The sequence below is a fragment of the Necator americanus genome, chromosome IV (genome assembly GCF_031761385.1).
Source record: "Necator americanus strain Aroian chromosome IV, whole genome shotgun sequence".
NCBI lineage: Eukaryota > Metazoa > Nematoda > Chromadorea > Rhabditida > Ancylostomatidae > Necator > Necator americanus.
In genome coordinates, this window is record NC_087374.1 from 13072525 (window position 1) to 13091673 (window position 19149).

Genomic DNA, 19149 nt, shown 5'->3' on the forward strand with positions numbered 1-19149 from the left:
AAAACTGGGGAATCAGAAAGTAAAAGAAAGAATTGGAACGCAGACTCAACAATACGACCAGGACTAATATCTTGAGATGTCAGAGACCTAAATGAATGAGCAACAGAACAACTTAAATAGGAAAGGGAAAGATAAAACTAGATGCTAGATCTGTTTTTACTCGGAATTGAGTGCGGTTTCGGTACGGTTCCCTCCTTAAGCCGGATGGCGGGACTGGATAGCGGAGCTAGCGTGCGGTGCTGCCACTTATGAATATCGACCAAGCCTTGTTGCAAAGCAGCGTCTGATGCCGCGAGCGACAGAGGAACGAGATACCACTTGTTCAGCGGTGTCATAATAAATGACGGATAAGGGAGTTAATCACAAAATTGACCGTGTTGGGATCTCACAGCAACTAGAGAGGACTAGTTCAGTTCACGTATACGATGACGCTCATATTCGAACTACATTCCCACCCGTATCTTTCGTGGAAAGATCTTAACATCGCCAACCATAAGACAATGTTATTGGTCGCGGTCCAGCCATCCTCATTTGTAACCATGTGGCGACGTGTACTCGGCGACCAAGGTATTGGGACGACGTCACGAAGTCATGGAAATAAGAATGTTATGATGGCGATTGGTGCCTATGGGCTTGACCACATCGGGTACAAAGATATCCGGCAAGGGACTAGTCTCCCACAACTGATAAGGTGCGTGAAATCCACCTCTGATGATGCGGACACTTTCTACAAGGTAACAACTACACTCTCTGCGAGATAAGGATACACTTGTGTGTAAACGCCAAGCTACCACGGAATGGCCGAAACAACCCGGGCTGATACGATTCATTGAAGCTAGCGTTCACCCCTAGCGCGCAATATTACCAAAAATGACGTCACGTAACCAGAAAAACAGACCTCGTCACTGAACGGAACAAACGTCGGTGAAAAATAAACCTAACAATGTCAATTTCGTGATATCACCTAGACTAAGACCCTTTAACCCAAGGTGTTACGGTCTAAACCTTAGTTGCTTTAATCTAGATCTAGGCTAAAACTGCGAACCTCAGCAGCTTTATCCTGAGGATTCAGACACTACAAGTCAAGGCTGAGGCTACAAAGGCCGAAGTCCTGACAGCTGAGCTTGTATTGAGCTCAGGTCTTGAGTTGTACCGAGGTAGCGCCATACCTACGATAATCGGAGCTGGTGCTTTGACCCCATTCACTTTTGGAAAGTTGGCGAAGGAAACCCTTAACTTTTTGACGGTTATGGAAGGGACCCCTTCACTTTTCGACGGTTGGCGAACGGATCCTCATCACTTGATCTGCACCCCATGAGCTAGACCCCCTTCACCTGAGAAGAGTCCGGCTGCTCCTTATCGCACCTATGGTCGTAGTATGGATATCAGCACTCCGGAGTGAAAATACTTTGAATGTAAAAAACATGTGGTGACTAACTGTGAGTAACTAACTGCAAATTTAATTAAAATACCAAAGGAGGCACAAACGAAAAAGGAAAGCCACAAAAGAAAAAATCATTCCCCCAAAACTACTCAATTGAAAAACTGCCGTAAATAATCCTTAAAGGCCGTTAAAACAAACAAAAAACATACAAGTCAACTGAAAACATAAAATGTTTGGTGTGTTAGCGCAAACGGGCTAAGTAGGGACCAAATGGTGGAAGTGTCGTAGTATCGAGCAAAACGAAAACATCCGAAGTACTATTCATGGCGAAATGGGCACTCAAAAGTAATCGAACTGCACCTAGGCGCAAAATCGTTCCTAGAGCCCAAAATCGCCCTGTCGAGTGACTTTTCCATTCATTTGTTTGAGAAGCATGAGAAGGCGATAGTCCGTCAGTCGACAGGTGATCACTTGAAGTGAATAGTTGAGTCAGTCGTGACCCTGTTACCTAAGCATGAGTCTTTGAGGAGCCATGACATGACGTAGGCTATAGCTACTAAGAAGGAAGGAAGAGAGCTGGAACTACCAACAATTGAACTTTACTAACCTCTCCAAACAAGCTTACTGGAAGTATATAGCTAACTCATATCATGTGGTACTTTCAAGGAGACTGCAAATAGCCTGAGATGTCCTTTCTCGACATTCGTCTTAAACAGTTAGAAACGATTTCGCGCTCTAAGTGTAGCTCAATTTTTACAGTTTAGAACAACCTCTTCGTCCTATTTATTCGTTGATCGTTTCATCAAGCACGGTTGATTGATTAGTTGGCTGGTTTGATGCCGAGTTAAAACCTCACGAAAAATTAGTTGGCTGGTTTGATGCCGAGTTAAAACCTCAGTTAAAACCAGCGTAAAAGGAGCTGAGCTTCCAATTCGCATTGCTTTCACTGTCTTCTCAGTAGAACCACGTAGTAAACTATTGATTTCATTTTAAGGCACATACAAACGCATTATGGAATAGTCAGTCATTCACTGAAAATAAGATGGACAAAACAAGAATCACGACTCCAAAGCCATAACTTCCAACGCAGTTTGAGGCGAAAAATGACGAGGATTGTTAAGACGAAAGAAACTAGTAGCACTAACGTTACGATACACTTTAGTCGGCGATGGCCCATTCTGGTAAGAAAAGAACTATTTCGAAAAGAAACAGGTGGTCATTTCTAAGTCTAACCTTTCCAGAGCCGCACAGAAGAACAAAATCTAATAGAGTCCTAGGAAATATGCTCTAAATTGAAACGAGACTAATCAGAGTAGAGGCACAACCGGTGGAGTCGTATCGACCGATGCGTGGTTGCGGCTCCGCCCTTTCGCTTACCGCTGACTATTCGACGAGCACCACAAGTGCTACGCAGGGAATTTAAAAGAGAGGGAAATTTTAAACTTCAAATACGTATGCCTGCAGAAGTGCTGAGGTGGTGATTTTTGTATGGTTTATGTAGTTTATGAAGATGTGTGGTTTGTCACAAATCATGTCAGTTCGCTCAAACAGGAACTGGCACATTTAGATTTCTTATTTTCACTAGTGTGCAAGGTATATATATCCGTACTTCTTTCTTGTTGTTTGAAATAATCAGACTTAACCCTTATTATTCAAAACACACGCAGTTCCACTAAGATAATTTGTCCCTGTACTCTGCTTGATCACAAAGTTTTGCTATTGTTGCTAGTCTGCGCGCAACTATCGCTACACCGCCTTCGACTTTACTTTCTGTAGTCAACTCTTCGTGCAACTTCAAGGTTTTATGGACTAAGCAATCCTGCTTTTACCTGTGCCACAATCACCGCACCACTACGACTATCGACAAACCAATCAAAACAATTGCCGATAGGAGGTAACAAGAAAGCGTCAGATATATTTTTTCTAAGTTGTTGTGGTGTCCAACTGTACCCGGTGTTGCCGACAGGTGCAAGAAGGGAGTTAGGGGGTGGAGAGGGGAGCAGGACAGAGCATTGAAGACTGCTCTAAGCGAACTGCACACAGAGAGCAGAAAATCGTTCTTGAAGCACATCAGTTCTCTGAAGTAAGGGAGAAGATATTCCTTGATAAGTTTCCACTTCACGCAAATACTCGCAACATTCTTCTCGTTCAGACGTTTGTTTTGGTCCTTTTGCCTTACTAAAAAGAAAGGAAGATAGACCTAGAACCATTAATGCTGTGACTTCCAAATTCTCAAGACAGGCTTACTGGACGTGAATGGCTACGTAATATCATGTAGTATTTTCAAGGGAGAAAAAGTGCTGAAAATAGCCTGAGACGTGTCTTCTCTGTAATTCGCATTTGACAGTTAAGAACGATCATTGTGCTCCAAGGTTGGTTTTTTTTGCGCTTCAAGTGCAGTTCAATTAGAGCAAATTTGAGTGGCCCCTCGCAACTCTCTTTTCGCCCCGACAGAAGTATTAGCGACTCCAATGATATGTTCCGTTGTCGTCTAACAGCTAATACAGAAAATAGTATGCTCACAATTCCCTGTCTACACCTATTTGCTTGTTCTTGATGATACATTCTTAACTGAACAAACGCCTTGGTCTGTTTGTTCAGAAAAGTGAATAGATTCTAATTGTTCTCTAAGTATCCACTATAGATCAGTTGATGCCTCGTATTTCTTTGCTCAGGTCTGGTTCAAAGAGTGATGGAGGACAGAATCTCTGTGGTCGCACGAATAAGACCGTAAGTTATGTTTGATTCAATTATTTCTTTGATCATTGATGAATCTAGAGGATTTTTGCTATTTCCGTTTCCTCTTTAGATATATTTCTTCTGCAGTAGAAGTATTGAATGTGTCCCTTTTTCCAGCGGTTTCGGTGATGGCCAAGTCGAGTGGGTAAAAAATGGAGAACGAAATGTTATGAGAAGGGATGGTTCGGAGACTTACACCTTTGGTAAATTTATTAGCAAACAAGCATGGACTTTCAATTGAACTGCAGCAGCAAATGCATCAACGCTTGCTATAGTCCAGTCAAAATTACCTGAAGCCTGGTGTGGTTGGGTTTTCGGCGAAGTGACGAGATTGAGCTGGTGGTTGTGAACGAGACGGGACCTTACTCATCTCTGCAATCCGAATGGAGTTGCAGTTAAGAACTTAAGCAGTAGAGCCTTTTGACCCGTCTATACAAGATGCTGCCTAAACCACGCACTTCTCCCTATCCATCTACTTCCGTTTGCGTTCTCATACTATCGTGCATAAATAGTAGGCTCAACACGACATGAAGCACGCAATTGCGTACGCGGCTTTTCTCGAGGCGCTCCCGTGGAGCGCACCTTCTACGAGCGTGGTGAAGCCCTTGCTGGGGCCCACCTAGATCTACTTAAACGGTTGCGCGGGCGGTCGCATCGCGGCAGACTGGCTCCCTGCAGGCTCTGCTGTATCTTTGGCTCCATCACACGTGTGAAGGGAGTGCATGGTTGCGAGCATTCCTTATGAATTCGCCGCGAAGTTAGACTATTTCCAAGCTCTATCAAAGCAGTAGAGAGAACTACTTGTGAAATTTCCTCATCCGGAGGCACTCGTCTGTTCTCTGTGAATCTACGCAACCTTATTCTCTGCTAAGATTTCTTCTCCAAAGGCTTCTTCTAGAACTAGTGTACGAGCATAGTCAGCAATATAATCTTGCTTTTCTGAGTGCTCAAGAAAACGTTGAAAAAGGGATAAGGTCTCCTAGTTACAATCCGATGTTCACTTATAATAAGATTCTCTTAGAGATTCTCGGACCTTATATTTGTGTTAACATCCGACTTCTGTTCCAATTTCAATTGTAATCTTTTTGTTTTAGATGGTTTATCCTCGAATTATCATATACCGCAAGAAACATGTACATAGAAGAATAATATGGATAGCCATTTAGTATGTATCTTTCAGACTGATGCACAATTCAAGTCCACATATTTTTGAAAAGATGGACAAAAAGAAACTTAAAAAAAGGTACTTCTAAGGGCGAGATTGGATAGATGACTTCAAGTTGATGATTCTTGGATGAAGCAAAAAACAAACTCAGTAAATTACATTACTTTCCAGGAGATTAATGGACTGTCCAGGCTGAAAATTGGAAGATTTACTGAAGTTTCTGCCAAACTCAACCCCATGCTAGCGCATGTGATTAATGTCATCTTCTAACCAAGAGTGTTAGCTTCACGCATATTTAAGAAAGTAACATACTATGTTTTGTGCAAGACATTAGATGAACTTTAGTAGATATTGCATACACATCTATGCTCACAATAGAGAAAGTACTCCTAAAAAGAAAAGAAAGAAGGAAAGAAAAACAACAGCTTAGTGAACCTCTGGCAGGTAACAGTCAACAGCAGAAGTGGCCCTGACCCCCAATCACTATATTCAAGTTCAAATGCTTCCATTCAAACTAAAAGAAATTTGCAACATGGTTTTAGCTAAGGCTCCCAGCCTCGCCAATCCAGCATGCTGCTACGCGACCGCCCGCACCGCCGTGTAAGTAAGTTTGGATGAGACCCCCTTGATGGCACCACCCATCACTGCAGTTTGAGATGGCTCCATCTCGGTTCCAACTTCTGCCTCCACCGCGCTGTCTCGAGCGCTTACGCAAATGCACCGCCACTGCACTCGTGGTTCATGTTGTTTTGACCCGACTATAATAGGGTCAAAACGACATGAAGGGAAGTGCAGTTGCGTAAGCGGCGCGGTGGAGAAAGAAAACTGTAGCGAACTGTAGCGAAGAATGGTGTTGGCAAGGCTCCCTCCTCGATCCTTACCGCTACGTTCTACCGCACCGCTTCGAGCGCAGCGCTTACGCAACTTCACCGTGCTTGTGGTTTTTGAATCTACTTAAGCCACCACATGTGGTAAATACATGAGTGAACATTATGTGCAGATGATGTATTCGACCAGCTGTGCACTAATGAAGAACTCTACGGAAGTGTTATGTCTGGTATTGTGGATTCCGCACTAGCTGGATTCAACACCACCGTTTGTGCATACGGACAATCAGGCGCAGGTAGGTTAATCATTTCTAGCGCCTTTAAAAATTCTTAGTTTATTAGTTTTATTCTATTCTAGGTAAAACACACACCTTAACCGGCTCAGAATGCGAGGACGGAATCGTGCAGAACACCTTCTGTGCTCTCCTGGAGACCATTTCTAAGGTAGACTTTATGGAATTTCAACTGTTTTGAGTGAAACACATCATTTCAGTCGAGCGATCGCAAATATATGTTACGGATATCGTACCTTGAGATTTACAATGAACGTATACGAGATCTCCTGAGCGACAATGCTAACGACTTACCTATCTACGAGAATAAGTATGGAGTGGCCCAAATTGAGGGGCTAAAGGAAGTTGTGGTCACGGGAGAGGCGGAAGTAGAACGGCTGCTTGAAGAAGCTCAAGGTACACTTCCAGTTATTCTAGAAGTGCTCTAGATGAGCGCGAAGGTATTCCAGTGGTGAAGACTCTCTTCAACTTTTCCGCAGCGGATATTTTAGCACTGTCATACTCGGGGCTGGAGGCAATCCCTTCGTCCTTTCGAACAGACATCCCCAAAGGGACTACTAAATATCAAGAGTTTTCTCCTTTATCTGTTATTCTCAAGGGGTGGTCCTCAAATTGGCGCCAGACTTGTCTGGGATGATAAAAACACTGACTTGACACATCGGCTATTGTATACGTCAGTTACACGTTCGTAGACCTGGAACGGTTCTGAATTGAAGTGAACGTGGTGGTGCACCCCAAGCGGATTGATTAACGCCAGACACTCTATCCTTCATCCTTTTATCCGTTATTCTCAAATTTCGTTCTTGAATGAAATCAAGAGCTTCAGCATTGCTGAACTGCTAAAGACCTGGGTCCAAGGGGTTTATTTAAGTAAATAACCCTCTAGATAAAACCTATTTTTCCTCCAGAAGTAGTATATACAGGTCAAAACAACCTGAAGCTCCGTTTGATCGGTAAAAGCTGTGCTTGAAGTGGCACAGTGGAGCTAGCGGTTGCGATCGAGGTCGTTTAGGCTTGTCTGTAGAACATTACTATTTCCAACTGTTTTGGTAAGTCTCACCAATTTCCAAAATTTACGTTGTACTGTAGTTGCAAATTTTGAGCTCTCCCTTGATAATTTGCGTTCCATACCGTTGCTTCTTCTTATAAGTTTAAGCTGTCTACACCTCTTCTGATTCTTCAAAATGCCCTCTTCAATTTTTCGCAAGTCTTTTTTTTTCAGAACGCCGTCAGTTTGGTGAAACACGGCTGAACGAGAGAAGTTCCAGATCGCACACAATTATTAGGCTGACCATTGAGTCCCATGACGGTGCGGTTTACTCACTGGTTTTAGAAGCTGCTTCTGATTGTAGCATTGCTTTTATTTATTGTTTTACTGTGTTGCTTTTATTTCGGCTGTTTCAGTAAACTATGGTGGAAACGGGACGAGGTGCTCTATCATGAATCTAGTAGATCTAGCGGGGAGCGAAAATGCTGCCTCAGCTGGCACCCAAGGAATAAGGCAGAAAGTTGTTATTCAGAACCGTTATGTTTTACTAACTTAACATCTTCATGTTTTGTTATAGGAAGGCGCTAACATCAATCGATCTTTGCTGGCGCTTTCAAAAGTAGTATCTAGTTTGGCGGATAACCAGTGGGTCGCATAGTTGTTCTCCAGTGTTTGAACTCTAAGAAATGCGTTCAGGAAGTTCATCCCATTTCGTGACTCCAAATTGACCCGCATCCTAAAACCGTCGCTTGCTGGCAACTCAAAAACTGCTATTATTTGTTGCATTGCTCCTTTTTCCATCGCCGAAACCAGCTCCACATTGAAGGTATGTCTTTTTGTTGCGGTTCTGCTTACTTACCGATGTGTGAGATGCTTGTGCACACTTCTCTTCACTTTTTTCACTTCTTCCTTTTTCTTTGTCCTTTTGCTGTCTTTTCGCATTACACTTTGCTTCATAGCTGTGCATCCGGTTTTTATGTCTCATTTTCACGATATCTTTTTTGCTGCGCGTTGTCTATTTTCTGAGATGGGAAAGTTTAGTAAGAAGTGAGAATTAATCAGTTATATCTATAACTGGTGACACTAAAAGCAGTGTTGAGCCTAGGATTAAGCGTAGCTACGATTTCCTCAACAAATAGTTACACGAGGAGGCGGGAGTAGGAAGGAGTTGCAAGAGGTCATACTCGATTACTCTCTTCGAAATAAAATCGTGTAATATTCGAATAAATGATTGGGGAAGTGATTTCGTATTGAGTACTAAGACTTCATAGGGGGCAAGCCTCATTTCCTTCATAGCTTACACATTGCCTCAGCACTCCTCCATTAACGGACCTTGTCTTAGTTTGTGGTGTAGGGAGTCGTAGCGCCGTTTTTATCAAAACGAGTAAGGATTAATCTTTGACAGACGGGAGTTTGTTTGCATTCAACGTAGAAGAGTTAGATAAACATTCATTGTCATTCACCAATGATGACTTTTTACTGTTACTTTGAAAAATAATTTCGATGTTATTCTTCACATTAGGCGAAAAAAAGACAGGTAGAACTGGAATTGCAGGTAAAACTGGTGCAATAGTGTGCAGGAGTTGCTAAATAACTCCTACTTCACTCCTATTTTTGGATTATTTCCAACTGGCTTTAGAGAGAATCAGGACACCTACGGAGAGAAGAATTTGCAGCGAGTGGTTTTTCTTGATGCTCTTGCGAAAGATGGCGGCGAATTTTTTAATCTCATCATCGTAGTCGCAGAATAAGGAAAAGGCTAAAGATTCGTGTTTTTAGCTGCGCGTCAAAATCTGTGTAATTTCGAAGAAACTCATATCATATAAAAACTATTTCAGTGTAAAATATACTAAAGGAGACTTTTTTTTCTACTTGTTTTACTTTCTTCACATTTCGTTCTCTCATAACTTAGTTGAGAAAAGACGGGAAGTTTGCTGAAATCTCCAACTTTTCTCGACTAGCTTTCAAAAAAAAACTGTTTTTAAGCAGGGGAATATTATAATTTTACAGCGCAAAACTTTTCCTACAAAATCTACCCTTACTGACCTTCCTACGTTTTTTTTTGGCACAAGATTGTAAATGTTTATTCCAGCCTATCAAAATCCGCAACAGCCCTGCATTGTTTCCCATTTAGGGTCAGTGCGTCGCAAAATCTGTTCCAAATCAGTGAATGCTGTAAATCGTTTTTATTTATTTATCTGCGTTTATTTTACTTGTTTGTTATATTATTCCATTTTTATTTAAACCTATTTACTGATCTTAATACTTTTTTACATTTTATGTACATGTTTGTTTTTACATCCTCATCCCTTGAGCTGCACCTCATGAGCTAGATCCGCTGCACCTGAGAAAGGTCCGCTCTCCTTATCGCACCTATGGCTCAGAAACTTTGGGTGGCCATTACTTACCAGGCCCCTTCCTTTCATTATCCACACGTTATATTTACCGCTTAAACTATGGCGACACAAAGAGGAAAAATATGAGACTGATATTACATTCAAAAATAACCTTGTAATCCCTAGATTCTTGTTTTTTTTTTTACGAGCAAGTGGTGGGAATTGCCTTGCAGATCTTGAGGATATCTCTCCCGCAATTTTGTAGCTTTAGTTGCACCAGAATTTCATTCCATCGTTATTGTAGCAACCAGTCTGAACTTCCGGCTAAGGTCGAACGCCGCCGAACATCTGACTTCATTAGTGCTCTCTTCGTTGACCTTCACTGATCGATAGAAACTAAATCATTGACATTTCCTGTGAAACTAGATTCATTTTTTTTCTGTTGACACTTTCTTCGTCATTTGTTTGGAAATTTAGGTTAACGAAATGATGATATGATTGCGTAGTTTCCTTCTCAAATATCTCAAATGTAACAGTGCTACTTTTGAAGAGCATTCAAACTTGATCTTACATCTATATTCCTTTAATACCGCCAAAATTTAAAACATTGTTCAAAGTATGAGTTTTTCTCCCACTTTTTCTCAACAATTAGCACAGAGTGATAGGCTAACATGAAATGACTTGAGTATCACCAGCTGATACCGAAAAAAATAAGGTTCCACGTCAAATCAAGTAAACTGTTAGCAGCTACTTAAGCAGCCATTTGCTTTCTTTTTTTTTGTTTTCCAGTGTCTGAACTAAGCGTCTGAGAAGCTTGGTGAAGGAAAAGTGCAGGGGAATAGACATGCGGAGGAGTACGAAGAGGTGAAATACAACACATGCAGTTGTCACAGCTATGAAACAGATCACAACATCTGATCTACTTTTTGACAAAAATCACTTCGAGCTACTGCGCGGCACTACTCTAATGTGGCGCACCAATCCGATGCTGTGGGACCTGTCCCACACCATTTTATCGCTCTGCAGCGTGGCACACTTATGTAACGCTGTTGGATCCTGGTCTCTTCCTGGAGTTTGCTTACTCACATATTCACTCGCACACAAAAACACAGAATAGGGCAGTTAATACATAGCATGATTGTTTCGTCGTTTTCTGCACAATCTCGATTCGATTTTCCTGTTGTCTTATAGGTTTTCTTCGCATTTCGATTACCAACTTGTGCGTTACCTCTTCTTTTGCGGTTGTGGTGAAAAATGCTTTTTCTCGTTCCTGGATTTTGTATTCGTTTAATGTCATCGGACTAGAGTTTGTAGTTAAGCAAGTGACATACTGCTCATATTTAACAATGACTTATCGTGAATTTCAAATGATCCAGTTGAACAGCATTAGTTCTTTTTTTAGATGCCTTAAAGTAAAGTAAAAAGAATTGAGCCTTTTCATCGCATCAGAACTAAAGAACAAATGCGAATGAGTTGATTCTGTGTATACATACGAACTTCTTTAAACTTCGATGTTTTTTTTTCAGTTTGCAAGGCAAGCTAAAAAGATTGTTACAAGGCCAGTTGTCAATGAAGTTACCGATGATGGAGTGCTCGCGAAGTGCTTAAAGGAGATAGAGTTCCTCAAGCAGGAGCTTGAGGTTGTTGTGTAGCATTATTCCTCTCCGTAACAATCAAATTGATTCCCACTTTTTGCAGAAGACCAAGAAAGAAAATAACCAAGAAGAAAGAAGTGGAGAGCAAAGAACGAAGTTAGCCGAGCTAATGAAGGGTATTCTGAACGGACGAAGTAGTACGGAAGCACCACCTGTTCATGTGAGTTCGGTTTTCTGGCTCTGATGATCAAGCTTCGGTGTCATAACCGAATTTATCCCCTTTTAGTGCAGAAAAGCCAGACGACAAACATGGGCACCCGGCAATGGTTTGCTAGGGTTGAGTGCACGGAGATCTTTCTCGCCTCCTTGTAAGAAAGCATGGGGCTTGGGTTCAGTCGAAGAAAATGAGGGACAGTCGGTAAGGAAGCCTATTGCTTGCGACTGGAATTACTGATCCAAGTGAACTTAGATGATTGCATCTTTTTTGCTTGCCTCAAGCTGTGACAAAGCAAGTGAAAATTGTGACTGCTTGTAGTGATGAGCTAACACATTTAGAAATAATCTTTTTTACAAAACAAAACAATATCTGAGGACTTAAAGAGCAACCATTACCAAACTTTCAAAATGGTGGAGAACTCCATGGATTATCATTTTAAAGAATGAAAAGCTCGATGAAGTTGAATCTGCTGTCATGGACACGACTGAAGTGGGAACGTCAGTCGCCATCCAACCACCTACTTCCCGCAGAGAACGTTACGTTAATCGCAATGACAACGAAACCCAGGTGAAGTTTTTTGATTAAGTAATGAGATCAGTTATTCATATTCCTGCACTGATAATTTTAGAAAATGTAATCCTCATTGACATTTTTTCTAGACCTCAGAATCGTGCCTTTTGGATAGAAATGATGAGATACTTACACTCAAGAAGGGGAACGCAACGCTGCTTCAACAATTAGCTGCAAAAAATAAGCGTTGTAACGAACTAGAAGTTAGCTTTGCTTTCCGTTTTTTTTAGCTGTATATCAAAGAATTTATCAATTTAGACACAATTGGGGGAATTCGCAGCTACCCTAGAATCGATGAAATTTATAATGGTCAACCAGCTACAAGAAGTTCCAAGCAGAACGCAGATTTTAGAGGCTAGCCATTCGGTCTAACTTTTGTCTGAATTACAAGCATTTATTTTTGTTGCAGGAGAAATTAGTTACTGCGAAGCAGAGATGTGAGCAGTTTGCAAGTGAAAACCTCAAACTGAAGATCGAAATTGACGCATTGAAGGTGAGCGTCTACAGTTGATACTTCTTGTCAATAGTTTCAGCTGGAAATAAAAAAGAAGATTTTTTCTCACTTTTACGTTCGTTCGCTTTGCTTTTTCGACTCATAGATTTAGTTACAGAAAGAAAGTATACCTCGTGATGCATAACTCTACGGAACTCTCATAACTCTACGGCGTTCTATCACTTGTGACAGTCGTTATTTACAGTTTTACTGATCCTATTCACAATGGAACTGGAATAGCGTAATGATGATAGTAAACAACGGGCAGAAAATCTTCGTAGATATGAAGAGCTATTCATTTTCATACATCTGAAGAGAAATTGGGAGACAAATACACAAAAAAAGATAGGAGCTATATTTGCTTGTCAGAAAGGTCCTAATCCGTTGTGATACCTGTGATCAAAGGGCGTGAGTCCTTCTGTGGGTGAGATTTCTTCTACGCATCCATGCATCTCATTTAAAACAGCAGCGGCTATGGCGAAGCAAGTGAAGGTCGTTGGCGGTCTTCTTCTTTTGGTCTCGTACTCGCCTACATACCTCGCGCTGATAACATATTTTTAGCATACGTACTAACTCAAGAAACTGTTGGTATTTGCGAAACATCTACTTCTCAATCACAAGAATACAATAACTATTTTAAAAAAAAGTTCGAAAACTTGTAAGCTTCTTCATTCTTTTCTAAAATCCATTTTAACGTAGAACCTCAGCATAGATCACAAACCCAATCCTACCATGGGGATTGAATATGTGATCTATGATCACATATCCAATCCCCATGGTGATATGAGCCTGGGACTTAATTCTATGAATATGTACTCTTACTACTACGCGCGCTTGGCAGCAAATAATAAGACTTTCCATAGAAAGTGCTGGATCTAAGGGTCATGCCTTTCATTATTAAATATGTAGGTAATTGATGTTCCGCTGGTTGCCTCGTCATATGGAACATAAGATCCGTTTATTTATTCAAGTTTGAGACAGCCCGATATCCATATCTTCTCTCGAGGACTTAATCTCGCACTCTATCTCTTTAACCAGAGAGGGGATGGGTATCGGTAAAAATTCAAACTTCGACTGGTTCGATGGTTCGAAACCGCCTTAGTGCTGACTAGGCCTTCCACTTGTCTGGGAGGATAAAATCACTGGCTTGATACATCGACCGCAGGCCAACACTTACTGTTACTTATTTTAAACTTATTCATAAGACCTCAACCGTTCCGAATTGCAGTCAAAACGCGTTGACAGATCCCAAGAGGATTGAAATGCTAGAGACTTCAGGCTGTTTTTCTCGATCAACCACCTTCAAGACATAAAAAGGAAGGTTATAACGAGCTTGCAACAATTGAAGACTGTTATTACTTCGCAAGCTGGTTTAACCTCAATAAGGTCAAAACAACCTAACTCTTGGTGTAATTACGTAAGCTGTTCCGCTCGAAAGAGTGCGATGCGATGGGACTGCAGCACATTTGGATGTCAGCGAATTTCCCACTTCGAGGGTTATTCTGTGAAGTGACACGAATCGCAATATGCAATATGAAGTTGAGAACTGTCGAATTATGTTTCTTCATCCTTCCATTATGAATCTTCATGAATTACTGCTTCCATTCTCTTCAGGTTCATACCGCTATGGAACTCGACTCCTCGGCTGGAGCTGGAATCCTGAAAATTGGCGAACCAAGATCTACACATATGAATGTAGGAGAACGTTCGAAAGAGGATGAAAAGGAGCCTAGAAGTGCGGTTCTGAAGGACTTTCAACAACAGTATTCTGTGGTGATGAAGGAAAACGGAGACGAGATGCAGCAACTGAGAAAGAACAATGAAGATCTACTGACAAGGATTGAGATTTTAGTGAACGAGGTCGGTCTTTAGAGGAATAGAAGGAATTTTGATAAAAGTTTCATGTACATTAAGAGGGACCTATAGGAAATTAAAGGGGGAGTCGTATGCGTTTAAAGGGGTTTTGGGATTGCGAATTTTGGGGTGTTTGACTCTTTAAAAGGAACGAAATGTATTGATCTTATATAGATTTCGATGGCAGGTCAATCCTCATTCCCATCTCATCATGAAGCGTGTTAACGCACTAGTTAAATTTTGAAAAATTAACTAACAATGTCGTGTTATGTTGGTAGGGTTTGCGTCGCTAACATGAGTCTTGAGCTTCCACTACTAAATAGGTGTTCGTATATCTAAAAGTGAAGTTTAAAGTAAAACTCACTTTTAAGTAAAATAAAATTTATTTTACTAAAGTACTCGTTCGCGTTCAATACGAGATGAAGTTTACATAGGTGGTTACTGCCATGTAGCTGGTGAAAAAAATCGCATTACTTCGCCATGCGGGCATAAATTCAGAACTCTGTTCATCACAACAACAGTAGACCAACCTATCCAAATAGGATATTAGCATACGTTGATTGCGAGTGTGATAGTCCGCGACCGTGAAGATCAACTTAATGGTTTCTATACATCCTTTTCTCGAAGTCAGTACAACGTTTTCAACTCATTTTTTTTCTCATATTACGATTGAAGACAGCATATACGAAATTGATGAGTCCCATTCCGTGCGTAGATTACGAGGATAAGTGTTGTCTTGTTCATTCCCCAAATCCCTGATCGTTCTGAAAAACGGCAAGGAGGACATTTGTTTCCACGAGGTACGTTAGAATGCGCCGTTCTTGTACATGCTCCGACTGCTTCTCTCAGCAGCCTGTCTATTCGTTGCTCATACTTGAAGAAGCGTTTGAGAAGACCTGATTGATTCTCAACCGCTCGCTCATAGATACGGCGTGTGCACAATGACTGTGTGTTTTAAGGTAAATCGTAGGAACAGACGTCATTTTCAGGACGATTAGGAAACAATCAAAGAAAATGTGTGAAAATCGATAAAGTAGATATTTTCCTCGAAAATGATAGCTATGTTCATAATCAGCATATGCTGAAACTGTAACTATGACTATAACTATGCTATAATGAAAACTTATATCGAGTGTTGGTTTCTTATTTTCGTTTCAAGTGTGAGAATGAGAGGAAGCTGGTCTCACTATAACTATACTTAGTTCTTATATGCGTATAAGTTATCGAATAAAAGGTTTGTGCACGTACCAAACACATCATATTAAGTTGGCTACTTACATTTTTACACGTTGGAAATTTGACGTTTGAAAGCTAGGCCTTTTTTGCTGGGGTTAGGTTAAAGTTAGTTGGTTCTACAAGCTTCCTAGCCACAGTTACAATGCGCTGCGCCTCTGTTGAACCTCCGACGTAATCAAATGGATCAACGTCATTTCCAACTGCTCTTCTTCTACAAGTGTAAGCAACATCATACGCACGTCGGTACCATCGAGGCGTGGGGCGAGGGAACTACTACCCCACTTACCGTTAACCACTGGTCCTATTTCGATGAGCTGAACTTTTCTTCCGACGACTTGTTACATATGGGATATCAGGGATCTCTTGGAGCGGTTCCCGAGGTACGCCACGATGCGAAAGATGGCTGGACAACTTGGCGTTGCTAAGCGCTCCATCAAGGTTCACTTACGCGCTCTACACTGGAAAGTTCTGTCGAAATGGGTACCATACGCGCTTAGCGAGACCAACCGTTTATGCCGGGTGAGCATTTGTCAGCCACTATAGCTTCTCCCTCGCCGATCGAAGTTTCTGGAGGAGACGAGAGCTGGGTCCTTTATGATAAAGAGAGTCGACGTGCCTAATTGTTCCCCCGAGGCACTTAACCGCTGCGGCAGGTATAACGGAATTAGCACCCACAGAATGTTCTGCTCTCTGGGACTCGCGGAAAATGCTGTGCTGGGAGCTGGTGCTCGACAACCAAACCAAGGTCGACGCCAGTCTACATGTGGCAGTTCCGTGTGGACCGCTGTTGATTTGTTCTTTGAGTCTCAGCCCTTTCTGGGCCCAGGGAAATGTAACCCTCTCAGAACGATTAAACACTGAGATGAACAGGGTGAATACATCGACAGATGATAATCAATGTGTGATCAAGAAACTATGAAATTGTAAAGGATATGCCAAGTGTAAAAGAATAAGTAACTAACCTAATACTTAGTAATTTCGATTTTTTTTTCAGCGCAACTCCTCGGCATTTGAAAGCGAAGAACAGGTGCGGTTATTGAAAGAGAAGATAACAGAACTCAAAACGGCCATTGATAGAAAATCGAAAAGGCTAGAGGTAGCTGAGAAACACAAAGAAGAGGTCGACTTCTTAAACAAGAGAGTGAGTAAAATAATTTGCCATTATTTCAATTCCTTCGTAGGCACGGATCAGTGAAGACTTCTTTAAAGCTTTTGGAACGCTTGTTCAGATGGAACGTTTGATATCTGAGAACAAAGATCTCACAGCGCGACTGAAGGTAAAGATGGACAGTACAGAAGTCCTATCGTCGCGAATAAACTCCTTGAGAGACGAAATGAATGAGAAACAAGGACAGATTACTCAGCTGCAACATGCAAAAAAATCTCTTGAGGTAGTCAGGGAGAAAGTAAGTTGTTTTCCTACTGGTATTGACTTCTTCACTATTGCTTCCCAATGAAAACTCATTTGTGTTTCTTTTTTAGCAATAGTAAATATGTTCCAGCTCAAAGAAGAAAATGAAACATTGTTGACCAGCGTAAAAAGCATAAGAAGCGAGTTCTCCGCATTTAGAGCGGATGTGGATTCGAAAATGTATGAAAAAGATACAAGAATAACACATGTATGTCAAGTCTTTTTTTATGTACGTTGAGTTCTATATGTAGGGAAAAACTGTGGTTAGATACTGCTAATCCCTCCTGAAACCAACTGAAATTCCAGTTTATGATAGTGGTTCCATTTCAGTTACTTGAACAAGCGAACACTAATCAACATAGGATTCTAGTGCTTGACACTGATCTCACAATTGCTCGCAAGGACCTAGAGCTGTATAAAAACACAGTTGCTAATATGGTGAAAACTCAAGATGATGCCCAAAAGTTCTCAAGTCAGGTAAAAGGCCAAAAGGAAAGATATGAAACTATACTCTTTGTATTCACTTTTTGATTTCGATTCAGCAAAGTGATCTGAAAGAACAACTGGAAGTGCTACTGGAAAAGCTGTCAGTGTTGAAGAAAGCTAAGGAAAAGGCTGAGGAAGACGTGATCGCTAAAGACAAAATGCTCAAGAAAGCTATGGACGCTGTGACGATGCTTGAAACGTAATCCCTTGTTTATTAGTTTCTGTTTTTGCGATTTTTCTACTTGCAATCACATTAGGACTTCTCACTCATCACAATGGATAAAAGAAAAAGTAAAGTTGGGTCAACAAATTGAGGATCTGCAACGACAGGTGTCTAATACGTTCTTTTTTTATTTCTTTCATAACTCTTGTTGCTGGTTTTATAATAACCTTACTCAATATCTTTTGAGGTAAAAGATGCGACCGAAGCTTTGGAAATTCGGCAGGCCATACCGAGTTACAAATGTTGTGAAGAGCATAAAAGACTATCAGAGGAAAATGTTTCATTGCGGCAGCAACTTGAACAAGTCATATGTGATACAAAGGGGAAAGTTGCTGAGGTATTTCATTTCTTGCATATAAAATACTTTGTACGAAGTAGAAACTGGTATCTGAAAAGGATACGATCTCAATTTGCCATTAGAATCCAATTATTCACTCATTTGCTCATATCAACCATCGACTTTAGAAATATCAGTCACGCTATGACGAAATTTGGATAGAAACAGAGAAAAATATGCAAGAGTTTTTGAAATTGAAACTATATAGGTTGAGAACCTACGGCATTGTCTTCAAGAAAGCCAAAAAGAAATGGACGTCCTAAAGGAGAAGGTCAGACGCTACCGCATGGTAAGAAATCGAAGGCGGCATTTCACTTTTTTTTGACAAAAATTTCTTTGAAGCAAAAGGTGAACGGCATCCAATACGTGGACGAGTTGAAGGAGACGATTGCCAAGAACGAAGGAGAGCTAAAAGTTGCAAGGAAAAGAGAGGCGTCGCTCATTGAGGAATTAAGACAAGTAAAATACATTACAACATTTGATCTAGGATGAGTTTGTTACATTTACGTATAGAACTAGTCCGTAAAGAAGAAATTTCGCAGGAACAGTGAGGCTAGTGTCCGATCCACTCTTCTGGAAAGAAATCATTACAAAACAAATGTCTTGTAATTCAGGCAAAAAAAGCGAGAGCCGAGTTGGAAATGTTCTGTGGAGAAAATCAAATGTTTAGAGCGTGCTCAAATGGGTGAGTTTTGTGGCTTTTGTGGAGCATTCATGTTACGTATACGCCTCATCACTTTTCTTTCAGTCTTGCGACAAAGAAGAAGTCAGAAGAAAAGACACCACTGTATGAAGAACCAGCGTGTAAGCAACAGTGAGGAAAATTTCGTCGCAGCATCCGCACCTTCTTCTACAGTACCTACCCTCAAGGGAAAATGTATTTATGATGTGAATTTTAGGGCCTTATTTCAAATGATCTCTTCATGTTTTGACACAACTGTGGATTTTATATTTGATATATTGTAACATTGAATGTGCATGTAAAATTTGAAATT

General features: G+C 41.0%; 1 protein-coding gene across 3 annotated transcripts; it reads left to right on the plus strand.

Annotated features, from left to right (window-relative positions):
• Positions 1-500: 500 nt before the first annotated feature.
• On the plus strand, positions 501-19120 carry RB195_001123 (uncharacterized protein; the record flags this gene model as incomplete). Of its 3 annotated transcripts, XM_064197755.1 has the most annotated exons (32): positions 501-734; positions 1073-1215; positions 3184-3278; positions 4060-4114; positions 4241-4326; positions 6289-6411; positions 6474-6559; positions 6609-6804; positions 7631-7717; positions 7813-7916; positions 7974-8041; positions 8093-8222; positions 11259-11372; positions 11431-11547; positions 11614-11745; positions 11986-12111; positions 12204-12317; positions 12373-12468; positions 12524-12607; positions 14222-14467; positions 16692-16838; positions 16927-17103; positions 17200-17316; positions 17439-17585; positions 17651-17793; positions 17852-17924; positions 18005-18154; positions 18363-18443; positions 18497-18613; positions 18769-18839; positions 18903-18968; positions 19054-19120. In XM_064197755.1, the coding sequence occupies 32 exons, from the start codon at positions 501-503 to the stop codon at positions 19118-19120; spliced, it is 3792 nt and encodes a 1263-aa protein (XP_064053634.1). The 3 variants fall into 3 exon arrangements, with proteins under 3 accessions (XP_064053634.1, XP_064053635.1, XP_064053636.1); XM_064197754.1 differs by lacking the exons at positions 501-734; positions 1073-1215; positions 3184-3278; positions 19054-19120 and having other exon boundaries at positions 4077-4114; positions 18903-18972; XM_064197753.1 differs by lacking the exons at positions 3184-3278; positions 4060-4114; positions 4241-4326; ... (25 more) ...; positions 18903-18968; positions 19054-19120 and having other exon boundaries at positions 1073-1318.
• Between the last annotated feature and the right edge of the window lie 29 nt (positions 19121-19149).